At 43.8% G+C, this 25,043-nt stretch overlaps 1 protein-coding gene across 4 annotated transcripts in view; it reads right to left on the bottom strand.

Annotated features, from left to right (window-relative positions):
• The window catches only part of LOC311435938 (uncharacterized protein), a 42,049-nt gene extending 17,630 nt beyond the window's left edge, over positions 1 to 24,419 (bottom strand). For 3 of the 4 annotated variants that reach the window (XR_014692494.1, XR_014692495.1, XR_014692496.1), the window contains exons 1-2: positions 2,664 to 7,060; positions 1,996 to 2,090 (exon numbers count right to left, since the gene is read on the bottom strand). Coding sequence is in view for 1 of the 4 variants with exons in the window: in XM_084517511.1 (XP_084373637.1) it covers positions 5 to 42; positions 1,996 to 2,090; positions 2,873 to 2,986; positions 8,118 to 8,150 (280 nt within the window). In the remaining 3 variants the exon portion in view is untranslated. Of the gene's footprint in view, positions 1 to 4; positions 43 to 1,995; positions 2,091 to 2,663; positions 7,061 to 8,117; positions 8,185 to 22,553; positions 22,886 to 23,550; positions 23,987 to 24,322 lie in introns of those variants that run through there. The other variant, XM_084517511.1, reaches the window with a different exon arrangement.
• Positions 24,420 to 25,043: the final 624 nt, after the last annotated feature.

Raw genomic sequence — 25,043 nt, 5'->3', positions numbered from 1 at the left:
GCACCTGTCTGGGAGCTGCACCACTGACATGCTGCCTCCAACCTGCGGACACAAAATACAGAGGAGAACTTTGCATCACCATGGCATTAGTCAGGACCTCCAGCAAATTAACTTCCCCATTTGCCTGAAATTAATGTAAGACAGGAGACGCTGCTCTTCCAGCCTCCCCAAGCCTTCAGCTGTGCACACCTAAGACGTTCCTACAACGCACAGTTTCAAGAAGCTGGATCCCCTTTTCCAGCTCTTCTGTTCCTCCTTGGGCCCAGCTCTCCCCCTTCCCCATCCTTCCAGGATGTGTTTCTGTGTTTCTTTGGGTGGATGGGTGCACAGACAGCTATTGTACACACAGGGTGGGATTCAGCCACTGCATCTTCCTATCGGTTTACACCTTTTCCTTGACACACTGGTATTGGAGTCACCTTAGTATCTCCTATCTGGGCTGGGCTTTAATCAGCACCAGTGACTAACACCAGACAATAGGATGGGCAAGAAGCACACTCCCTCTGCCACCTAGCCCTATCAGAAAACCCCCTGAACCCAGTGAACAACGTTCCCAGCTTTGTAATGACTGGATCCAATTTCTCAGACTTGTCTTTCTAGATGGTGGCCCTGCAGCAGCAGGGCAGTGCTGCTATTGATAACCTGCAGTGATTAACGCGTCTGTAATTGCACTAAGAGACAGCTGAGGCTGCAGTGACCTAACCCTGAATGCCCCTGAATACTCAGGGGTTGGGGAATCTGAATGAAAGGCAGGGAAACAAAGGGGATGCTGTCTGGTGAGAGCAATGCCAGACAAAATCATCCAGGAAAAGAAGGAATAAAAGCAGGTGAAACAGAAGGAAAAGTATATCTGCCTCAGCCCAAACAGGATGACTCCACAGACTGCCTGGAGCAGGGAAGGGGACAGATGAAATCCTTCAGAAATCAAAGACAAATGCTGCAGACAAAGGTCTGATGTCTTTATTTTGGATGTGCTGCTTACTTTGAGACAGGGTTATGTAGAAATACAGTATCAGACCAACTAATGCCGTGAAAAAGAACAGCTAAGCCTGTCTCAAACTCTTCCACACAACAGAAAGAGCCTGTCCCACCTTCGTGGGACAGGCTGACCCCAGCAGCGTCCTTACCTGTGCTATGGCTGAATTATTCGTTACAATTTCTAACCCCACAGTTTTTCCAACAAAATAAAAAAGATGAATAGTTTCAGAATAAGACTTTTTTTTTTTTTTTTTAAAAAAAAGTTATTAAAATCCTTCAAAATCTCATGAAAAGCTTCAATTAGAGGCTCTGGGAGCTACTAGCACAAGGGAATTGCTGGTGCTTTCTGAACACCTGCATTTCTTAGCATACACTTGGACCTTCAACTACTCCTGCACATACACGAAGAAACCTCATGCTTCAAGTTTTTGTAGGATCAAGGATAAACTCAGTTGTGTACGCTGATGTAAGTCAGTTTATGCTTCTCCTTTCCCTCGAAAATTAGAGCAGTGCAAGCCAGTGACAAAAAGCTGCTGCAAATACCCAGGTACTTTGCGACCCTTAAGCTCATGTTTGGGAAGACTTTTGAAATCAAATTCCTCGCATGCAGCACGGATCAGACTGCCAGCACCAGCTTCCTGTTTTCTTCTAAGCTCCCCTTAAAATCAAAACTTTCTTTTTCCTAAAAAAAAGGATGTGATTTTTGTAATCAGGGGAATTATTGGAACTCTGAAGCATGACTCAAGTGTCCTCCTCTGGAATCAGAAGGGGAACCAAAACATTTTTAGGGAACGACTTCCTTTCCATTTCTTGGGAGTTGTATGGTGTGGGAAGGGAGACAGGAAAAGGGGGAAAACAAGCATGGACCTGAGGGGACGACCTATACTACAGCTTGTAACAACGTAAAGCCATTTTCTCCCTCTCTAATAAGTCAGCTTTTAGAAAAAAAAATCCATGTCCTAACTGATAGTTATTGGCACTTCCTTCCACTGTAAGCCTGAACCCACAGAACAGTACCTGTCCTGAATCAGGCAGGAAACGCCACATCCTTCACCATTTCGAGCTCTGAGGTCTGAGCTTCCCGAGCATACAGAGGCAGGGACTGGGCAGCACTGGGAAGGCAAAAAGAATTAGGAAAGGGTCAGACTCAGAAACCGAGGGCACTGTGCTGAATTATAAATCCATTTCTCACCACTGAGTGAACAGCTTGGGTCACCTCCTGATAAATGAGATCCAGACAGCACAAAAGCTACAGAAAGTGAACTAGATTTAAACAGATGCAGAACGGCTTCCACACACGAAGCTTAACTTAGCTTGACCCTTTTAGGTAGGAAGAGAGATGCCTGAGGTTTAAAAAAACCATGAATGAACAAGATGAACAGAAGATCAGCTGACACTGATGTTCATAAGGCAAAAATTTGATAGCCAGAGGAAAAAAATGACAAAAAAAATGACAAAAAAAGTGACAACAGGCATCATCAGGTTTGCTAACTTACTGCAGCAGGATGTTTTGGCTGTCAGAAGGATGAATGGTTTCAAAAATGGTTAGATCAACTGAAAGAAGAAAGGTCTGCTTGCTTTTAAGCAGAAGCCAGGGTGCATTGTTTGGCTCAGGAGTCCCTCCGTCACTAGCTGATGAAAGCCAGCAGGGAATCCTCAAGAAACAGGGCAAACACAGTCCTCACCATGCTGGCCACTGCTGGCCTCTGTCAGAGGCTGAACCCCTTGGCTCTTCATCAAGGACACTCATTTCCACGTTCATTATGTTGGCACGGGAAGGAAGTAATGCTGTGTACATCGCTTTGTTTCGGGGACATTCCTACAGCAAGTTCATCTGGTCTGGGGGGTTGTATAATTGATTTTAATCCCACTCATTCTAACAAGACCTGAGTACCTGCAAAATGGATGTATCAGAGCAGAAATCAGCAGATGAGCAGTGATGAAATTCATTTTGATGACTGTACGCCAGCAGGTCATTCACATGCAACACCTCTCCAGCATTAACTGTCTGAAGGACGTATTAAAATTGCAAAGTGATGTTACAGAATGTTCTTTGCATCCAGATTATCTTCACTCAAATTTTCCCCCAAAATGTGCCAAAAAAGGCCAATCTAGGTAGCAATCCAACTGACAGGATAGATATTCCTACAGTACAAAGCAAGCAGAAACAACTGGTTTCTGGCATTCATTTACACTGCCTTCTTCCCTTAAAACCCCTCCAAATATTCTACTCTGATAGATAAAACATAAAACATCACCAATTAGGTTTTCTTTATTTGCAGGCCACCTTCAGCTCATCTGTTCAGGAGATGAAGGTGTTTTGCTCAGTGTTTGCCATACAGTAGAGCAGCCCCCTGTATCATCACCACAAAGCTCGTAGGCTCCTAGTCCAAAACAGTTTTCTATTAATTCTTTTAACATGCCTTACTCAAATAGGTCCCTTTTAATAGTCTTACTACACCTGCATCACGAGGCACAGCTTTTGGTGAAGGTGCTTGGAAGAAATGCCCTCTGTATTCAAGTGAACCCATTATAACCCAAGTATACATCTTGATCTGGCTAACAAAAGGAGCTCTCAGACGTGTGGTGCCACACATCCTTCCCCACCCACCTGAGAAATCTCTTACAGCTTCTCTGAATGGACCAGAGGAATCTCAAGTTGAATTTTTAGCATCTTCCCCACATCCTCCACCCCCAGGATTTCTTCTGAATGCCCACTGCATAGCCTGCAGGAAGGCGCACGTCTTGTGGTTTCCCATCTCCGCAGCAAAGTGAAATTCCCTCTGGTTAACCACCTGCCTGCACCAGAACATGGCATTTGCTTCGCTGCTAACCTTAACCAAAAGCCATGCGGACAGCACAGCTGCCTTAGGACTCGGCTCACAAAGCTCCACACTCTTGGAGATGTTCGCTTTGGAAAAGGCAGTGACATGGCATCTCTTTGCTGGAACAAGAAGTTGCTTGCTGGAGTTATTTCAGCTTGTTTTACCCCCCCCCTGTTTTACCAGGGTAGTTTTGAACACGCTCGTGCAGGAGAACTGAACGTTCACTTCCTTCTCTGACTCGCTGAAATTCCCTGATTTCATCACCCGCAGCCTGCTGCAGGGCTGCAGGGCTCTGCACAGGAAGCTGAGAAGAAAGCTTTTAATGAGAGCCAAAGGATAACAGCTACAACAGCACAACGTGTTTCACTTTAACTTATTCAAACCAATTCTGCAAGTTGCCATGAGCAGGGACAGGTGCACACATACGAACACAGCAGTTTGTCATGAAACCTGGGCTGACAGATAGAAGTATTTACTGCTGCAGCGATGAAATTTTCCTGGAACAGCATGTTTTTAAGCTTGTCATGCCACAAAATTTGATGCAATAGTGAAAACTCAGTGTCCAGCTTAGCTTTTATTTGGCCAGAGGTCTGCAAACTATTCCAAGAATGAAACAAAAATGTTAGTCTCATTAGTCACTGTGAAACCATAATGTCTGTATATCACAGGGGGACACATTTCATGTACATAATAAATAGCCTAGAAGTCCTCCAAGAAGTTACAGTAAGAATGACCTCAGGTGACCCTGTGAAAATACCAACATCAGGAGCCAAAATCCTGAAATTATGGATGGGGAAACCTACTCCCCCCACCCTCCTCTTTAGACACATTCACCTTGTGCTTCAGAAGAGCAGGAGCGAGCCTTGAAATGCCCACCTCGAAAGCAGACACCCAGACACACAAAGCTCTGGCAGAAGTGTTTTGTGTTACTGCAGTGCTACCCACCAGCACAGGTCTGCTTGTCTCTGCTCAGAGAGCAACCAGAATCAACATCAGGGCAATGCAACTGGGAACTGCAAACAGCTGAGTTATTTACAGCTCCTCGTTCCTGTTAGATTAAATCCATCCCTGGATGTGCTCCAAAGAGCATCCAGAAACGCACCAGACAGTGTCACATCTCCGGGCAGATTCATTCATTCTTTCTGAGAACTATCCGAGCCCTCCTCTCTCCTCAGCCTCCTCTGACCGTACAGGAACAGGCGAGGATTTCTCTCATTTCCTGGACAGGAACGTGGAAACGTCACAAATTCACTCCCGAGACAGGAGCGCTGAGCTCCCAACCCAAATGCAGTGGCTGCGTGTTAGAGGCTGTTACAAAACCATCAGCGTTCAAGTCACCCTGCAGGGCTGGCGTCACCCCTGCATAACCAAGAGGGCTCACAAGCAGTGTGGAAATTCCATCCTTAAGTCATCGACTGCGACATCCTCCGGCAGTTTTCATCACTGCTACATCACGCCAAAAAAAATCTTTGATCTCGCCGTGTGGCCTCTTCGGGCTCATTACTCGAACTGTTACGTGTGCAGTTTCTTCTACTGCACCATGCAGAGAGCCAACCATTTCTTTTTTTGAGCAGGTTTTCAAATTCTTCTGGGTTTTTCCCCCCGTCTGCCCATCCAGCTACTGTGGTCTGTACCTGCAGTCAGTGCTGCTGTGTGCCAGACGTTATTTCGCAGTCATGCGGCCAGGGCTCTGCCTTATCTCCCGGCCACGTGGGGCACAGCACCCATCCTGAACAGGTCCCTCGTGCTCCTCACCTCCCTGCCATCGAGCTGTGCCATGCCAGAGGTTTACAAACAATGATAGTTGCTTCTTGTTTGGTTATTTTTTTTGTAGGTAAGCCATGAAGCACAGCGAGGCTCCAGGTCATGTTTCTGAGCCCCGCAGACAGATGTAGAAAGGTATGTAAGATATAAAGGTATAGAAGGTATAAAGGCTTTGAAGATGTAGGGCAGGGATAAAGCAGTGCATGGACAAGAGAGAAATGACCACAGCTGTCACATTCCCTACATTAAATCACCCCTCTGCCATACACATCTCATCTTTCTCCTGCTTCAGTCTGCTCCTAATACTTTTAAAAGTTTTCCCTTTTTACTTTGGCACAAGCCATCTGCCCAAGACAGAGATATACAAGGCAACAACCCTGCAAAAACTTGAGAGAAGGATGAGGAACAGAGAACAGGAATGGCAGCATTATCTCCTTACACACAACACCTCCCAGGCTTCTTCACCTTGTCATGGAAGCTGCAGTGTTAAATCCAAGTGGTTCTGGTCTTTTTCCTTGCCTGCAGGAAAGGGTTTGAGATTTCGGAGCCTATGCAAGACGCCAAATAACACCTGTGGAGACCACAGGATGGGTATCATGCACAGGTGAGTTTCCACCTGCAGACACACTGCAGAACAGGTGTGGTGGCTGCAGGTGCTGTGTGTTGAGAACAGCCACCTTCAGACCTGCCCCATACCCGCAGCTTCGGGCAGATAGCAGCAGCTAAGGCCTCCCAGAGCAGTGGGAATGGGGCTTCCCTGGCCTTCAGCTCTTGGCCTTCCCCCATGTCTTTCCAATCTCCTGTAACAAGAGAAACAAAGTTGTGCTTTAAAGAATGGGTAAACACCAGAAAGACACGGAAAGAAAGGAAAAATCCTTCACACTAATAATTTATAACATACTACAAAAATGTAGCACAGTGGTCAGGCCTAACGAGATAAGAAACATTTTGCTTGTTATAAGAAATAAACACTAAATTAAAAAAAAAGGTAGAGTAAGTAATTAATTTTGTCAACCAATACCAGAAACAGAATTTGGCCTTTCACCAACCTATTACAAATCTTGAGAAAAAGCAGAAAGATGGAATTAATCCAGGGTTGGGAAAACTCAGATAAACCCGAGGAGTCTGAGCAGTCCAAAAGGAATTACACAGGAAGAGATTCTTCTAACAACAAGCTGCAGTGTCACGCAAACCCACAGCTTCTTATTTTCAACCACGAGGCTTTGTTGTTAAATCAGAATAAAAGTTATGTTATTGTCCTATGAAGATGTTGTAAATTCTATGCAGATAAACCTGGATATGAGACAATAATTCAACAGTTTCAGATGCTCATTAACCTCTGGACAAGGCAGGACCTAGACTTTTCAACATAAATTCCAAGTTCCAGTTCCGACTTCATCCTAACTTATTATGTTACCTCTATTACCTTCTGTTTAAATGATTCCTTGTACCACTACATGGAGCTAACAAATGATTACCAACCACCCTTAAAGACGGAATACAATGCAACTGGTTTATTTTCATGCTCATAGTATAGCTGACTGCCTAGTTAAAATGTAGAAGTTTGTTTCTCCTGATCCCAGACAGTGACCAACTAACTGTGACAACTCATGTCTTTGCGTGAAAAAGCAGTACTTAAAATTAGCAAGTTCAATCAAATATGAAACTCACTGACCACTACTGACACGGCTTTTTTAGTGATATTTTGTTTGTGCTCTGTATATTGGTAACCAATATAACAGCATTATCTAAAAACAGAGATAACACATTGAAAGAATGACTAACAGACAGCGTTAACTTCTAGCAGAAAAAAATAAACCCAAGGCTTGCAGAAGACAATGACGAACAGAAGAAACGGATCATGACAGGTGGGCAACAAGTGGCAACTTCACAAAGGTTCGTACTTGCTCTGAAGTTTAGTCCAACCTAGTGAAAACCCACCGTGACCTTAACGTGCAACCTCTGCAGCATGTGCACAGCCTGGAGGAGACCTCCTGCTAACTGCAGTTAACTGTGATGGAGGTAGATGTCATGCCCCACACACCCCCAGCAGAAGAAAAACCCTAAGGGGAATTGGTATGAGGCTGAGCCGAGGCTGGCCCTTTGAGGCAGAGGCAGTGGAACGTCTTGGGATTTCCTGCTCACTCTGTGCATTCCCACTGCAAAGTGGTGAAATTCTTCGGGCTGTGAAACTGTGCCACCTATGTGATCTTTCAGAGCGTTTTGGGGAGGGGGATATGTGTGATACGTCTGTTGCTGTGGTTTGGTTGAAGATGGTTTCCTGTGAGACTGGGCCTTCAGCATATAAGTTTCACAAGAGAAAGAAAAAAAAAAAGTACTGACAAGCAAGCTAGACGCAAGCTTAGACTCTCCAGGAAACCACAAAATAACCTTTCTGAAGACTGCAAAATATGCTATTTCTACACCTCTATCGTCTTTTAAGGAGACGAGAGTGGCAGGGAAGGGTTAGAGAAGAGAGCTGAGCCCCAAAGCGGAGCTGAATGAAGGCGGGCAGGAAGGAACCAAGAGCTGGGGAATGCCAAACCCTACCGGAGTCAGCAGGAATTTCACCGGCAGCTTCATGGAGCAGGGGCTGCACCCAGAGCCAAAAGTCCTCCTAGACAGGAACAAAGACAGACGCCCACTGTCAGCATGGGATCGTGGCACAGGAATGCCCCAATCTCGATGAGCAACCTACACATGAGCAGCGGGCTGGAATTACCAAGCTGGCCAGACCTCCTGCGAGATTAAGCCACCGCAACCAGACTGTGGTTGAGGTATGCTGATATTTTAAACAGGTCCTCTGCGTAGCAGGGATGACAACCGAGGTATGGAAATAGTTAGAATACCGTTTGAGCATCGCTAGCCTTCACCACAAGGATTTGAAAACCTCATGGTCAAGAGCAGAGGTTAGCCTCAACGCTGCCTGTGTTGATGGGCTCTATGCTCGCTCCAGCTCTGGAGCTGTAATTGAGAAACACAGCCTGGGGCAGTATTGTGGTTGGATGCTCCGGCTGCTTCTTTTGTTTTTGACACTAAGAACTGGGCAGCATTTCAAGAAAGGAGATCAGCTAGGAGAGGGGAAAGCATTTGTATCAGATTAATGGCTCTCAAATGACTGTGAACTGATCTTACCCTCTCTCTGCCTTGCCTCACGGCATAAATTGATTTCCTTGCAGTGAGAAATCACAGAAAGCTGCAATTCATTAGGCTCAACTCCAGCTTCACATTACACACTTGCATTGCTGGAAACCACAGGCACCAAACAAGCTTCAAATTATGATTGCGCTGCTAAGAGCTTGAGCAGAATCAAATGCTAAAAATGAAGAACTACCAGCTGGTTGAAAGACCTTCATCTGACAAAGGCAAAACACCACTTTGCAGTAATTATGAGAGAAGGCTTTTCCCTTTACTACCATTTTTCAGGATTAGGTGAAAAAAGCTCTGCAGTTTTCTGTAGCAGGTGACAATTTATCTTGTACGAAATGAAGTACAGAGCATTTTGTATTGAAATAAACACATTTCTTTGACATATTTTAAACCTTATAGTCTTTCAATCAAGCGACAGATCCTATATGACTGCTGTTCCAAATATATTCACATTTTGCATTCAAATCACATGAAGTTTTTATAAACTTCTTTGCTCCAACTATGAAAACAGCAAGGAAAATTTCCTTTTTTAAAAAATCTCTTGCTCCAAGTGGAACAGCGAAGCTATGGATGGGCAAGGAGGAAGAAGGAAAAGTCCCTTTTCTTCTCAAAACAGGAAAACCCTTAGGTATAGCAATTACTGCATATGCCCACAGTAGCTGCTAGCTTGATGCATTAGCGGCTTCACTTGCTACATTTTTTTTTTTTTTAAGACCAAATTGAAACAGGTCTTGGGCTTAAAAATGAAGAGGGGACAGTGAACAAGGTAGGGATGTGCCATGCTCTGACAGTAACTTACTGCATTGCTTTCAGCGAGTCACTTAACTTTGCAGTTTGCCTCCTGGTGATCTTACGAACATCAGCACGCCCTCAGCATGAACTGAGAATCACAGAATCATGACAAGTACAATATAGGTGTCAAATAATGTTATTAGAGCACTTTCTTTTTTAAATACTCATTCACAAGCACAAACGCTCACGGAAAGGTTATTAGGGCTGCAAGTACAAGCACACTCAGAATTAAGGAACTCCCTTCTCCAGCAAAGCATCAGTTCAGCTACTTCACGTACATGCTAGGGCTGCATATTTATGCCCTCACCAGGACACTTTGGCTTCACTCAGAGCATAGCATGGACTTAGCTGAGAGAAAAATTACCATGGGAAAAGAGACACCAGGCATTCTCTAACTGGAGTCGTGAGGGATGCTCCCGAGAAATGAGAAATCACAACAAAAATCCCTCATCCTTCACTGGTACTCCCTACCTTTGGTCTCCCTCCTCCTGCTGCCACTGGAAGAGTACAGCACTGACTTCTGAGGGCAAGATGAACCAAGGCTGAAGCTCAGGCATGTTGCACCTGCAGCACAGAGGCTGTCTGGCTGCAGGCTGCTGCTTTATTCCTCCAGCCTCCCCCTCTGGCTCAGTCCCCCTTTCCATCACACAGAAATGCTCTCTGGCAGCTTTGTTTCTTCTTCCACTGCTCCCCACAGGTGAGGTCACAAGTCAGGATGAAGCAGCAAGGTGCTGGGATGCAAGGCTATCCTTCCCTGCTTCCCTGCACAGAGGGAGCAGCAGGAACAGAGGTACACGTGGTAGACCAAGAGCTCAGTGAGTGCCTGGTAGCTCATGGTAAAGCTAGCTTGGCAGTGGAGGGAGTGAAAGCTCATCCTCAGTGTGTGTGGAAGGGTAAATGTGCAGGTGAGAGAATGAATGCAGCCAGAGGCTGCTTTGGCAGAGCTTGATATTTGAAGTTACTTTGAACCAAATACCCTGCTGCTGCAATATAATCAATATTAACACAGTGACTCATTTGAGTATGTTTTAAGGAGCCTCTGGCAGGAAGAAGCCAGAGGTTTGATAAAGCAGATGAAAAAGGATTAATCAAGGGAGGAAATGATATTACCATCCTTTGCATACAAAGTCTCAGTGGCTGTACTGAACATGGGACAAGCAGACAAGGACAGAGTGGTCACCACGGAAGAGAAAGTAAAGATGACCAGAGTATCTTTTGGGTAACTTCAACAGCAGAAACACGAAAAACACATTGTGATGATTTCATCAAGACACACCCTCAGATAAGTGGTAAGAAGTGGTAAGCTGGGAAAGCTACATTAAGCTATTTCTGTACTGTCGAAGCATGTGAAGAGGTGTACCCTTCACGAAGGTCATTGCACTGTTAGTGAGCTGTTTCCATCTTCACACCTGCCCAGTGATAAAGCTGCATGCAGCGATATGACCCAGCAAGGGGTCATATAACTCCATCCCAAGGGTTTACAGCTGCCATCGCTCTCAGGTCTATTTTATTGCATTTTTTGCCACAACCAAGCATTACTAGACATGTTCTCCTGGCTATAGGCAGGCATAGTGGAGGAGAAAATAAACCTGGAGCCATTTGATCCTAGTAGCTGTGGAGCACAGGGAACACAGCACAGGTGTGACAAGGAGAAGTCCTGGGCTACAGAAGCACAGAAATCACAATACATTACCAAACATGGAGCCTCCTCTGGAGCTTTAAAGAGCATGTGTAAGAGAAATCCCACCTGCCAGTGGGAAGAAATGTTTTTTTTTGAGGGGGGTGGGCCACAAACCACAATGACTAGCTAGTTTCTCTTTTGAAAGATTCTCTCAGACAGTGCACAGCAGACCCCCCTCAAAGAGAAAGGACAAAGAGAAGTTACTGAGATAGTACAGCAGGCGAGTACACATGAACTTCCACAGCTATGGAGAAGTGCTGAGAGGAAGTGCATACTGACCTCCTAAGAATTGTTCTAGGATGGTTCCTCTTCAGATAGTTTGGGCACAACTTAGGAGCTATTACAGCCTTGGTGGAATTCACCTGAAGAACCCTGGACTTGAAAAAAACAGCTTGTTATAATCATCAATAGTTGCACACATCTGAGTAGAGATGAGGATGTGGGAGCAGGGAACTGCAGTCTTCCAGCTTCTGAGAAGAGGAGGAGGAAGTGTCAGGACAGACGCCCGCTGATTCTGCTCCTTTACAATGGAGAGAGGAAGAAAAAAATTTCTTCTGCTCTTCCTCACTGGGGACTAATTTTCAAGTCCACTGCATGACAGTCAGAATCCATCACAGAAAAGCACTGAAAATGAGCAAAACCTGCTGGAAGATGTCTGACCATAAGTTATCACAGAACACATTTGTGCAAGTATGTTAAATAAGTGGAAGTGTGTCACCTGGGATTCAGCAGATCTGCAGACTGTCTTAAACAGTGACCACATCATTAGAAGCAGCCCAGCATCATTCTGAAGATGCACAAACCCAACCCCAGACCATAGAAGCTGCATATGCAGGAGCCAGTTCGAAGTGCCTACATATCCTCGTGTGCTCACTCACTTGGTCCTAGGAAGGGCTTACACAAGGTTTTTTTCCCTGGATAGAGCAATACCTGGGAACAATGGCATTCTGAAATCTCCTAAACCCATCGAAGAGCTCAGTTCCTTCATGAGGTCTGTGGAAACACTGACACCAGGACCAGTTATACAGAAAGGAAAGTTCAGGAGCAAGCAGTAGGCAGTGTAATCCTTTCCCAAGACCTTCTTGCTCTCAAGATGCAGGACAGGACCTCTCTCAAAGCTCTGTCTGTACACAAGTAAGTACAGCAAAACAGAAGAAATCACAAGTCCAGTTGCAGACACAAAGCACCTACGCAGAGCTAGGATCTGTAGGAATAGAGATGCAGTGGGACAGCTGACATTCCTGCAGTGCTATTACGGATGGATGTCTCTTCAGGTACGAAGAAAAGAAAAAGGTCGAGAGCTCTGGTCAAGAGCTTATGGGTCAGAATGAGATGGGAGGCCAACAATCAGAGGAGTGTCTGCTGCAAACCACCAAAATGGAGAGAAAGCAGATGAAATCAGACAGTCAGCTGATAAAACTTTTTGACTGCCAGACCTGCTTCTCCCTGGGGATTTTCACAACCCCAGTATCTGCTGGAAGGGTAACAAGGAAGGGCTGAAAGCAATGAACCAAGAGGGCATTGAGGACAACTTTTTGAGAAGTGTGATAGGTCAGGAGGGGTACTCTGCTCATTCTGCTACTCGTGGACCAAAGTGAAATAAACATGCGAAGGCTGATCAGTGTTGGCTGCAATCATAAGACGGTGATAAAGATCCTGAAAGTAGGCAGGTAGAGATCTTGACCTTCCAAAGAGCAACTCTGGGCTTGTTTGGGAAGGCAAGATCCCATCAGAGGCTGAGGCAAAAGGGCCCAGGAGAGCTGGTTGATCTGGAACCACCACTGAGAGCAGAAGAAAGATCTGTTCTGAAAGGCAGGATATCAAGCAAACGAGGGGCTGGGGGGGGGGGATCTCCTGACTGAGCTCAGGCACTAAAAGGAAGTATACAGAAGGTAAAAGTGGGGAGGGGCTGTTTGGGAGGAATATGGTGACAGAGCCTGAGCACACAGAGGAACAGAAAAGCAAAAGCATGTTTGGATTTGAAATATGGAAGGGATACAGAAGGTATCAATAGATATCTCATCAGCAAAAAAAATCCAATCCCAAGAAAGTCCAATCACAAGGGCACAAAAAAGGCCAAGGCGTAAGTTACCTACTTTGCTCTCAGACCTTGCCAAATGGTGTGGCAGAGTCTGTGCAAATTAAGCATAACCCAGAGTTGAGAAAGAGTGGATTAGGGACTACTTTGGCAAACTAGGTATCAGAAAAGACAGCAGGAGGCTAGAGTAGGTGACCTGCAGCGGTCCCTCCCAACCTGAATTCTTCTGGTTATAAATTCCTCAGGGATCACCATAAAATCTTTGGCTATGCAAAGGAAAATCAAGATAGAAATGTCATCTCCATCTATCATCTTAGCCACAGCTGTGACAAAACCGAAATATGTAATGGACAGAAGACCCGGTACAGCAATGCATACAAGAAATGGGCATTTTAAGTTCACTAACAGGTCTTGCCTGTACACATTACACTACCAGATGCTACAATTACTAGAATTATGTTTTTCAACACCAGCATCTCAAGTGAGAGAATGATGGGCCAAGCATTGTGCTGCCCTCTAAAACATATCAGAAAAGCTGTTAACTTCATTGCTTCACCCCATCATCAAGGGACTGACATCAGATTTGGTGGCTGACTCGTAATTCCATTAATACTCCCAGTTTGAAAAGCTCTCAAGCCTGTAGAGCAAGCAAGTCCGGTACTTCAACAACACAGTAAGGTAAGAAGTTAATTCATTTAGGACTGAAAAGGGAGTAACAGCTTCCTTGTGGAAGACACCTTACCCTGCTGTTTGTGTTTGCTAGTTTTTCCAATAATATTTGAGCTCCCTTTAAGTTTAGGATGGAATTGCTAATCTAAGAAAACTTGTCCACAATTCATCAGTATCCTGCTGCTACATCCAGATTTTGCTGTTCTGATGCAATGCCAAAGCAACTATCTGAGCAAATGGGGAAAAAAAAAAAAACACAAGACCACCTTCCAGAACTACTTACATGACAGTAAAAACCGGTTTGAAGGAGACAGCCTACGAATACAGACAGGAAAATCAGCTCTGTGAAGAGAAACCAAAAATTAGGAAGATGAATACAGATCTAATGAGGATATTATGAGTTCTCAGGCCTGTTCAATTGAACCACTGGCCAGATAACTCCTTTTTATACATTCCAAATTCATCATACTATAGCAAGCAACTTCCTTTTTTTTTTTTCTTTTTTTAATATTTCAAATAAAGTGAGGTCAAGCAATAAATCAAGGGTGCTGCAACAACCAAAGAGCAACTACACACTTCATCCCTGTGCTACAACAGCAGGAAGGAGCTGAGCCGGAACACCGTGTGCCTTCAGACAATGGAAGCACTTAAAGCTTCATTTTTTTTTCAGACCCTTCTTATACATTGAAGTATTCTCAGCTGAGCACATCCACACAGATGCTTGCTTTAATGAACTGAAAGCACCGACTTCCCATTGGTGCGTCAGATGGACTTTTTCCTTAAGCAGTGGAAACAATCGTCTAGGCAGCGCTTGCGTGGGGCAGCAGACACCGCTGAGCTGTTAAAGTACCTTTTATAATAAAAATGAAACTATGAGGAGAGCCCATTCATTCTTTACCTCTGAATCAGGAAGTCCACTCATTCAAGCAACCATCACAGCCCGCGTAGAAAGCGCAACATTCACACCATCCCTTCCACTCCTCCTCCAAGCATGAACTCACAAAAAGCTGCTCAGAGGCTTCCTCAAGCCCACCAGGAAAATCAGCGGGGGCTTTCTGTAAACGTTGCTTATGGCAGTCTAAGGTCAACAACTAATTTCAGCCAGGGAAAACCCAATGCCATTTATTTAGCATTTCCTTAGTGTAACACACAGATTGTGTAGGTTCAAAAAAGGGAAAGGCCTGAGAGAACCATGATGTAGCCAGCGTGGAACACCGCTCCGTGTCAACAAGAGCAGCCCACAACAATACTAACAAGCAGATCACCCTGCCTGCCAGTTGCTACATCACTCGGGCATGAATTAACGCTATCAGCGCAATGCTTACGACACTGTGTTTTCATTGTGGAACAACCACCTTACACAAGAACCATCTTTACCTCAAGGTGGAGATAAAGCAGGCACGTAGCCATCTGATGTTCACGATTAGAACTGAATTACTTGAATGCAAGGTGTCACAAAGTTGCTGAGGTAGAAACAGGAGATCTAGATGCTGTTTTCATCTAATTGTCCCGTCCTTCAGTTGCTCAGGAATTGAGGTAATACCTAGCTCACCTAAAAAGGAGCATCGAATGGTTTGAGATACTTAAAGGAAAGGTGCTAAAATAGCCTCAGAAGCAGCCCAGGACATACTGAAAACAGAGTCCTTCCTCTACCACTGCTATAGAGGTGGATTGGGTACTGTGGAAGAAAAAATAAGTGACAAAAGACTGTAGATTTTAAACAGAGGGAAGCAAAATAAAGTGAAGAATGTTGCTTCACCTGCAAATCCTTGAAATGCATGGGCTAACCCCCACTCTTTCCCTTGAACTTGCTTAGAATCCATGACATGGATATTTTTAAACACATACAGAAAGCTTAGAGACATGAAAATGTGAGCTAAAAGCTATAAAGTGAACAATAACCAAGTGTCAGTTTATTTTAACTAACAAACCCATAAACAGACTGCCCAGAGGTTGCGGTCTCCATCCTTGAAAGCTTTTATGGTCAAACTGGCTCAACACCTAGGTAATCTGATCTGATCTCAAAGCTAACCCTGCCCTGAGCAGGAGCTGCACTAGAGACTTGCACAAATCCCTCCTGACCTGGATTATCCTAACCTCTGTTCCTCCTCTGCAGTTCTCTCCTCTGAGGTTCTTTGGCAGGTTCTTCTGGTTTTAGGCTCTGACTGGAGACCAAGCGTTTCAAGCCTTGCAATACAGACATGAGCACGTGCAGCCTTCAGAACTAAAACTCCCCTTGCAGTATTAAAATCAGCCTTCCTCCCCAATAAGATGAAAACAGCTCTGTGATCACCTGTTGCCAGGTAATGCAGCAGCTTTGAGAGCACCAGAATGGCCCGGTCTGCATGGGGAGGGTGCTCGAGATCACCTGCAAGGAGCACCCAGGCTGTAATGTGCTTCACTTCACTGCTCTGCCAGGTTTTAGGGCTCACCAGAAACTACCTTTGCTGTGAATATGGCAGCCCACGCCTCCCGTCGGTAACCAGGCTGCGTATGAGCACGGCGGGCAGGGCTGTGGGTCCTTGGCATCCCGCAGCGGGCACGGCCTGAGCCCGTCTCCTAGAAGCGTCAAACTAGCCTGAGTCATACAGAATTGAGTCAAGTTCAAAATTTGAAAGGGAAGCCAAAACCTCTGCAAAATGCCCACTTCCTGATTAGCAGCAGCCAGCCCTCTGCTGGCTGCAGGCTCGCCCCGACCACCACCTCATGTCGCCAGCAGCAGTGGGTGCCCAGCTCAGCCTCTCCCCCCACCCCAAATCCATCTGGCTAATGCTCCCCAGGGCACGCTGCTACCAGTCTCCACTGATCTGTGCTAATCATTCATTTTCTTAATTAGCACGGGGAGAAGTACAATCGGAACTGCAGCCAAACCCATAAAACCACTCTCTGCTGCTGTCAGCTGTTCCTTCATCTCCTCCTGGCTGGCAGCACTGCTGACGAGAGGCCTGGGGGAGCCAGGTAGAATTTATAGTGTTGTTATCCAAGCCCAGTTGGTTGTCCCATATACTTTCACCAAAATAGCATCAAACTGCACTGGCAGTTTTATTGTTGCCTGAAAATTCAGTTTTTGTTCCCTCCTGGGGCACAGCTGCTAAGTGCTGTCCTCTGAGATACGTTCAAGGAAACACCACGCATGGGGTTACAGGGAGGAAGAACTGGAACTCAGTTAAAATTTGGATAAAGGGAAAAATACTCCCGATGTTGATCTTTAAACATGAACAGGAATTGACTGCTGGCAGTAGAAAACAGCAGGGGAAGAGGAGTGGACATAAAAAGGAAGCTCACTTGGCCACGGAGCACATCAGCTTCTATGCCAGCCACACCACTCTCACTAGGGGTAGAGCATTTCCTCTCCAGGGCAGCTTTTACAACAAGGGACTGCCACAACGCCACGACAAAGGGAGCAGAAGCATTTCAGCAACTCATCATCCTAGGGGGAAGAACAGCACATATCCTCCAGACCTCAAAAGGTTGGGATCCGCAGAAATTATTTTGGTGTTTCTAACGGCTGATATTCAGCCCTACTGCGTTTTGAAGCCTGGGCTTCCAAAGTAACCAAACTTCCTTAGTTACACAGACAAAAGGCAAACCGAAGAATACCCAAGAGTACCCAGGATTACCCACTTCACAAAGGCACTTGAATATTTCAGGTTACCCCTTGGGTCCCATCACCACTGAAAAAGTTGCAGCTTTTGCAACCCTGGTAACTCCACTGAGGTTGAAGCACGACAACTGTCACGTTTGCATCTTCTGCACAGATTATGGCAACTCTCGTATTACCTAAAAGCATCACACATGCCTTACAGAAATCTAGCATCCACTACCTTGTACAGCTGGATAAAAGGAAGATTATTTTCTCAGCTAAATACCCAAGACCATGTAATTTTCTTTACTGTGTGTGTTGTTTTTTTTTTTGTTTGCTTATTTTTAGTTTTACATAAAGTGTCAATTTTCATACTGAATTCTCAATAAAAAACTTTAAGGAAAAACTTTTCATTTTATTGGAATAAAGTTATCCCACAGACCAAGAGGCCTAACTAAACTTGCCAAAATCTCTGCATATTCCTCATCTCCTTCCCGTCTGCACAGGGACAGATGACTTTGATGACTTTAATTCTCTCTGCACTTCTCAGAGGGAAATGGCAGATTTAGCAGCTGAATTAGATGAACCCATTCTGAGCTGATCATCTGAAATTAGCTCACTCCATGCAAATGAGTACATCTGCTATGAGACAAGGCTCCTCACTCAATGCAAAACTTGCTGCTTCTGATGAATGCTCTTAGTTTCTCTCTATTAGCGAAAGTAAGGTGAACAACGTAAGTCACATGCTTTCCTGGAAATTCACTTCTAGTGGGTAGATATTGTCACTGTACACAGGAGAACAAGCACTTCTGGAGACCACATTTACACCATAGCCAAACTGCTTCTTAAGCACTGAAGATGTAAGCCAGTTGATTCACTTCTTCATACATCGGGTGGTAAGACTGAACCAGGTAGCCAGTGCAGGCAGGACTGATGTCAGAATGTAACCCACACCATTCCGTAGCATTTAATGTTCCAGACACCTCACTTCATAGCTGCTGCTAAAGGTTTGCACAACGCCTTTCAGATGAAAATTTCCCCCAAAACTCTGTTCTGTGCTCTGGAGAGTAAGCATCATTCAGAGGTACAGAGGGGGCATTTAATGAGTAAGCCATCTTTCAAAAGCAGAGAAGTGGTATATAGTTTCAGGATTATTTCACAGTTCCCACTCTCACAAGGAAATGTGGTCGCATATGATGGAAAACAGCAATCGGATTAACCTGATCTCCTGATGTGCTAAGCCAAAAGACAAATTACTAAAACCAGGAGCAAGAGGTTGAACGAATCCATAGAAAAACTGAGTACTGTGGGTTTGGACTGCCATCTGGCCACGGGTGTGAGGGACGTGCTTCCCACTGCATGAAAATCTACCAAGAGAGATTACAACAGAGCAAGAAATCAAGAGTTCCTATGCAAGAGTTCCTATGCATCTCAGTGACCACCTCCGCCAGCACTGGACATCCCGTTACTATGCTAGGAATGAATGACCTAAAGAAACAAGAACCTCCTCTTTCTCTCATCCAACACTGTTTGGAGAACAACCAGGAGTTTTACTTCATTTTGACCCTACCAAGCTTACTCACAACATGGTCTGTCCTACAGCAAAGGGTGTTTCATCTGGTTTTAGCCAAGCAGCTGTCCACACTTGATAAAAAAAGCACTATGGTGTGATGGCAGCCTTCCAGGCACATGTGAGATAAGAGCTTAATTGAACACACTAGAGGTCGAGGTCCTAGTCCATGAAGTTGTACTGGCACAAAGCCTCAGGAGCACAGTACCACTTACGCAAACCAATTGCTTCATAAGCATTTTCAGGGAACTTCAGCCACAAGGTCTGTAAAGGCAAGACTGGGGTGTTGTGGTCTAAGTGACACAAGGTAAAGAACATTCAGTACAAAGAACACCACGAAATAAGAAACTAGCAAAAAACTACAATGCTTTACTCTATCAGCTCACTATATCAGCCACAGACTCAGGTCTCCGGAGAGCTGGGTTTGGTGTCCAAGTCTGTTTTGGGCTTCCACAACAATTTGGGTAAAGCCATTTCACCTTTGCACCCCTGCTTCTTCTATAAAAAGGAAGAAATATCTCATCTCTTTGCTGCCTCACTATAGCAGCTATACACTGGTTTGGGAAACCAACATTGGTTTGGAGGCATCTTTAATACCCTTCAGATATTCATAATCATAAGGAGAGACCAATTCTCAGTTTGGTGATTAGCTACTGAATTGCACGGATAACAGTAAAAGAGAAATGCTGTCTGCAGGTTGAAACAAAAGCTATTTAAGAAAGTAAGAGAATAAAATGAGAGCCCTTTAGCAGAAGAAAGCAAGGCATTTCTGAAAAGCTGTAGGCTACAGAAGCTTGCCCTCAAAGTTTAGAACTTCTTACACTCTTCACAAATTAAGCTACAATGCAAAAAGGAAATGCTAAAGACTTTATGATGAAGAAAAAACACTTCATACGTTTTAAAAAGTCTTTTAAAGATAAGTCTGCGGATAACACCTATTTTTCCCCTTCTTCATTCAGCCACAGCTACCTAGTTTTGGTTCTCATACAAGAAGCAATGAAGCTGGGCAGTGCACAACATTTGCTGATCATGGCCACAAAATCATACATTTTATAAAGTTTAAGCCTACAAAAAAATGTTACCACAAGCAGAAAAACAAAGAGGAAGTAGGATTTTAAGTCAACGTCTCCGTGCAATGTTTAAACCCAACATATTTCAAACATCTTTAGGACCATTACCATTTTAGACCATTTAATTACACCTTAAAACATCTAATTTTACAAACATAACTGAAATTGGTAGCATGCTTGTTTTCCTCACTTATGTTGCTTTATCTCCTGCAATTCTAACACACAGAAGACATTCCAAACTATACCCAAAAAGTGTTAGTTTTTGTTTTTTTCCTCCCCAGTCATTTCAAAACACTATCACTTCCACAATTTCTCAACCAGCTGCACCGTTTCCTCATCGGGGTACTTTTGTTTGGGTGACTCTGTATTATAACAACGTTCAAGGTTGCCAAGAGCTAAACACGATAACGAGTGTCAACTACTATCAGAAACAAATCTAGCATATAGATGATAATCTCCCAGTTTGAATACATAAAGTTTTTTTTGTTTGTTTAAACAGAAAACTGAGCAATAAGCTGTCACCCAGCCAGTCCAGAGATCACCTAAAACTGTAATTGGGCTCTAGCTCTTTGAAGACTACTTACCCCAGAATCTCCTACCTTTTCAAGCTCACCTATTGCGTGTATGAGAAAAGAACTGGCAACAGGTCTTGTCAGACCTCATCTGTCCCTGCACCACATCATTTAAAGGATTGCAACTCAAGGACAAACATACCTTTTGTAAGGGTAATGGCTTTAAGATTTCTCTCCTATGTTTAGTCTACTTGCATCACCACGTTCTGGTTCAAGACATTGCCAAGGCCTAATCCATGCAACCCCCCAAGCTCCTACGCCTAAGATGATCCAAAGCACGCACAGATGACATTCCTATTGCACAAGTGTAAATTAATGGCCAAAAAAGGCATCTGCATGGAGAAAGAGGAAAAAACAATCAGGCTATACTGGCTAAAGCAAGACTGCAAGCCCAGCCCACACAGGAACACGACAACTCTCTGGCAACTCAGCTGTGGCCAGTTTTGATTGCCAGTTAAGAAGGGTTAAAAATGGATTTCAGAAGAATCATTACCATAATGATCACAACTGAGGGTCTTTGAATAAACTAAAAATAGTATTTTGGAAGAGAATAACCTTTCTCATGTGGCAAGAAGATTATTTCTCATACCATGCTATCAGTACACCAACCTGCTTAATTCTCTTTTCCACTCCTTCTTCTCACTAACATCTCCAGCTATAGCTCAGCTGAGAACTTCAGAAACATCTGAAACCTCTTATAACTTTACATGTGCATTTACATACCTCTTTCACCAGTGCTCAACTACCAACTGTGCATTTGTACCAGAACAGTATAACAGTGCACTTAGTCCTGAGCAGCTGAGTGACGTATTTGAAGCTATCAAACAAGCTGCCAGCAGAAAACTGCTATGCTAAGTGTTAAACAAAACCCTTTGCAGCATCAATAAGGAGACACACGTTACATAATTTTAAGCCTTTTGCCTTACAATTCTGTTCTCATACCCTCCATTAATCTTCATAAGCACGATGCCATCTTCTCCCAGGATTATAAAGAATACTACAGGCTGTCTTTTTTTTTAATAATAAAAAAATTAACACACCATTCTATGCAGTGAAGATGTCTGACTCAAAGAATGTAACTCATGACACAGGAAGGATAGAGTTTTCTACAAAACAGCATTCAGAGTTTTTCCCCATCCGGTGAAATACATAAAATATGATCAATGTAAATGACAGACTCAGAGGCAGCTGGGCAGAATGAATGACAGAATTTCACTGCAGACCACAAAATGGCTTGAGCAACCGACACGCAACAGTTACATTACTGAAAAGGTTCACTGATTCTTTAAATGGACTTCTCAGACATGCACTCAGTCTCAGAAGGGACTACCCTTTAAAGCTTATTTCTTTCTTTGTCATCAATGCAAGTAGAAGTCCCAACTAAGATGAATGGTAGCAATCTGTTTCCATTGCTCTTTTCAAGTGAAAAAGTCCATTTACTTGCTAACTAGAAGGCAAAGACTCCTACTTCCTATAACTGTCTGCAGATAAGAGCATGCTCAATTAAGAAATGTAAGAGATGGTCTTGCATAAAAGTGTAGAGGAAGACAACAGTACTACTACTACATTGGATGCCAGTGTACCAGTACAATTTCTCCTTCCCTCCTACTTTCAAGAAGCAGTTCAAGCAATCACCTCTTTCACAGTCAGCAAGACTGCAGAACCATGGTCTCACTTCCAGCCAACGAGAATTTACTCACTAGAACAAAGAACTACACCCTGATATAACCAACACATGTAAGTGAAGAGACTCATATAATGCTTTGTACAACTCAGTCTTTTCCCATTAAGATTGTTCCAAGTGGATTTCTCTTACAGACTGGTTATTTCTGATTTGCCCACAGCTTAACAGAAAACTTACCAGTGTCTATAAATACCTGAAGGGAGGGTGCAAAGAAGATGGAACCAGGCTCTTCACAGTGATGAGCAGTACCAGGACAAGAGGCAGTGGGCACACACTGGAACACGGGAGGTTTCCTCTGAACATCAGGAAGCACTTCACTACTGTGTCGGTGACCAAGCACTGGTACACACTGCCCAGAGAGGTTTTGGGATCACCTCCTTGGAGATCTTCAAAAGCCACCTGGATGTGGTGCTGGGCACCCTGCTCTGGGAGGCCCTCCTGGAGCAGGGGGTTGGACCAGATGGCCTCCAGAAGTCCCTTCTAGCCTCAGCTGTTCTGTGGCTCCAATTCTGTGAAAACAAAATACAAAGTTTCTAAAAAATGTCATCTTAATTGTTCTTCACAATAGTACAGAAACCAGTTAGTGGTCAAGCAACAAACTGATAAAAAACGGTAGAAGGTCTTGAACACAAAGTGCATGAAACAGGGTATATGTACCCAAAAAAATGACTAAGAGGCTTCATTCCCCCCATCTTTTGGAAGGAGAGGGCTTCGCTGATAATGTAGTTCCAGTTAACATAGAACCACTCTCCAATATTTGATGCAGATGAGGGGTTTGCAGCACAAAACCTGAGGCAACAACAGGCAGCAAGATGCTTATCTGGTCTGAGGAGTTCAACATCCCAGCTTTCCACTCCACAGTCCTGGTTTTAAATTCTGTATTTCGGTCACTAGAGACAACAACCTTCGACAACATGCTACTTGCTTGTAAAAAAACAACAAAAACCACTAGCCCAACCCATTGTGCTAACTTGATTTGAGTCAATGGCCTGTTGAAAGGAAACCAGAATGGGAAAGCAAGTCTAGACATCTTTCTCTCAGAAAAAGTCAGACTTGTATAAGCTGGTTCAGTGACATACTTGGTGTGGAATGCTAGTTAATACAATATAAGTTGCAGATAATCAGTTACACATAGATCACTAAAGTTTATTTATCATTCCATGTAATACTATACCTTTTTCCTTTTCTCCATGGATACTACATCTGCCTACTGTCTCCTTTTATCATAGATGACAAGCTGGATATAAGGATTTTACAGCAAAAATGTTAACTTCTCATGTGTTCTTTGACAGTTAACATACTTGAAATTGTCATTTCATGGGTATTAGGGCCCTGCCAAAGATGTTGGCTTTTCTGTTCAGCTTCCAGGAAAACAGATGACAAAAATTGAATTAAATGTTGACACGAGATTCCCAAATGCTTGTCGTTGGCTGAAGTTAATCTTTTGGAGATTTCTAAAAAGAACTGTCCAGAAGCTTTCTTGCCACATTGCATCTATGCAGATCTGTGGATTGTTTTACTTCTGCTACACAGATGTACTGGAATGAAAACTTAGGTTGCGCATCCAGACTACTTACTGTCTCCTCTCCTGGTGACTCTGCAATGGATAGCTAACGAAATAGTAAGACAAGATATTTCTGATCAAAGAATATCTGGTGAAACAGACAACATTAAAAGCTATAGACCTGCAATTTAACTACGAAATCATGTTTCAAGGCATTCTAAAAACAAAACATTCAGACTGGTAAAATGTTTACAAGAACATCTTTGAGAAAAAACAACTATTAGCATACACCTCATCTCAATTTGCTTTATGTGTTTTATAAACCACAGGGACACGAATTGGACACCATCCACTTTAAAATTCAATTTGTATCCGTCTTGTTTGTAGGCACAGCACTACATTTTCCCCTGGAGAATACAGTTACAGAAAACCAAAGCTTTACCTGGCACATTTGTCAACAGTTTTAGATTCACTGTGCATCAATAGGCAGATTCTTCTGTATCTCTAAGCACTGAGCTGAAGGAGGCCCAACTCTACAGCTGATAGCAGCAGCAAAGCTGAAACAGAACATACAGATTGAAGAAAAGAAACACCCAAAGGTTATGGGACATTATTTCTTTGTTTTGTGGGGAAAACAGAAGACAAGAAAAATGGAAAACATCCTCTCAACCACAGCTACCTCAGAAAACAGCAACAGTGAATACAAAGCGCAGATTCCACATCCCTGTGTAAAAGGAGTCTTAGAGCACTCGATACCAGCGCTGTTCAAAACTCTCATTAAGAACTAAAATGTACTCACTTACGTATTTATAGAGGTCTCCTCTATTGGAAGATACCTCAACCTCTTATACCTGAACACATTTTATCTGTATTGAACACACCTGAACCTGCAGAGCTTTTGTGTCCAGTAAGAGGTTTTAGCATTGCACTTCAGACTTCAACTCACTACTAGGGCATAAAGAACACACTCATAATCCAGCAAATCCTTAATAAAACCACTTAATGGGTAGAGTGACAGTCACTAACTCATTTGCCCAAGGCCACAACAGTGGTACTTTTAGATCTCCTGGCTCCCAGATAGGTCCACACACATCTTCACATAATTATGAACTCAGAAAAATATAACTTGCCTTCAGATTCTCCTCAAGGTGCAGCAGCAGATG

Source organism: Aythya ferina (genome assembly GCF_964211825.1).
Source record: "Aythya ferina genome assembly, chromosome: 4".
Classification (NCBI taxonomy): domain Eukaryota; kingdom Metazoa; phylum Chordata; class Aves; order Anseriformes; family Anatidae; genus Aythya; species Aythya ferina.
The sequence above is the reverse complement of the archived record's forward strand: the minus strand, read 5'-3'. Positions and strand labels throughout refer to the sequence as shown.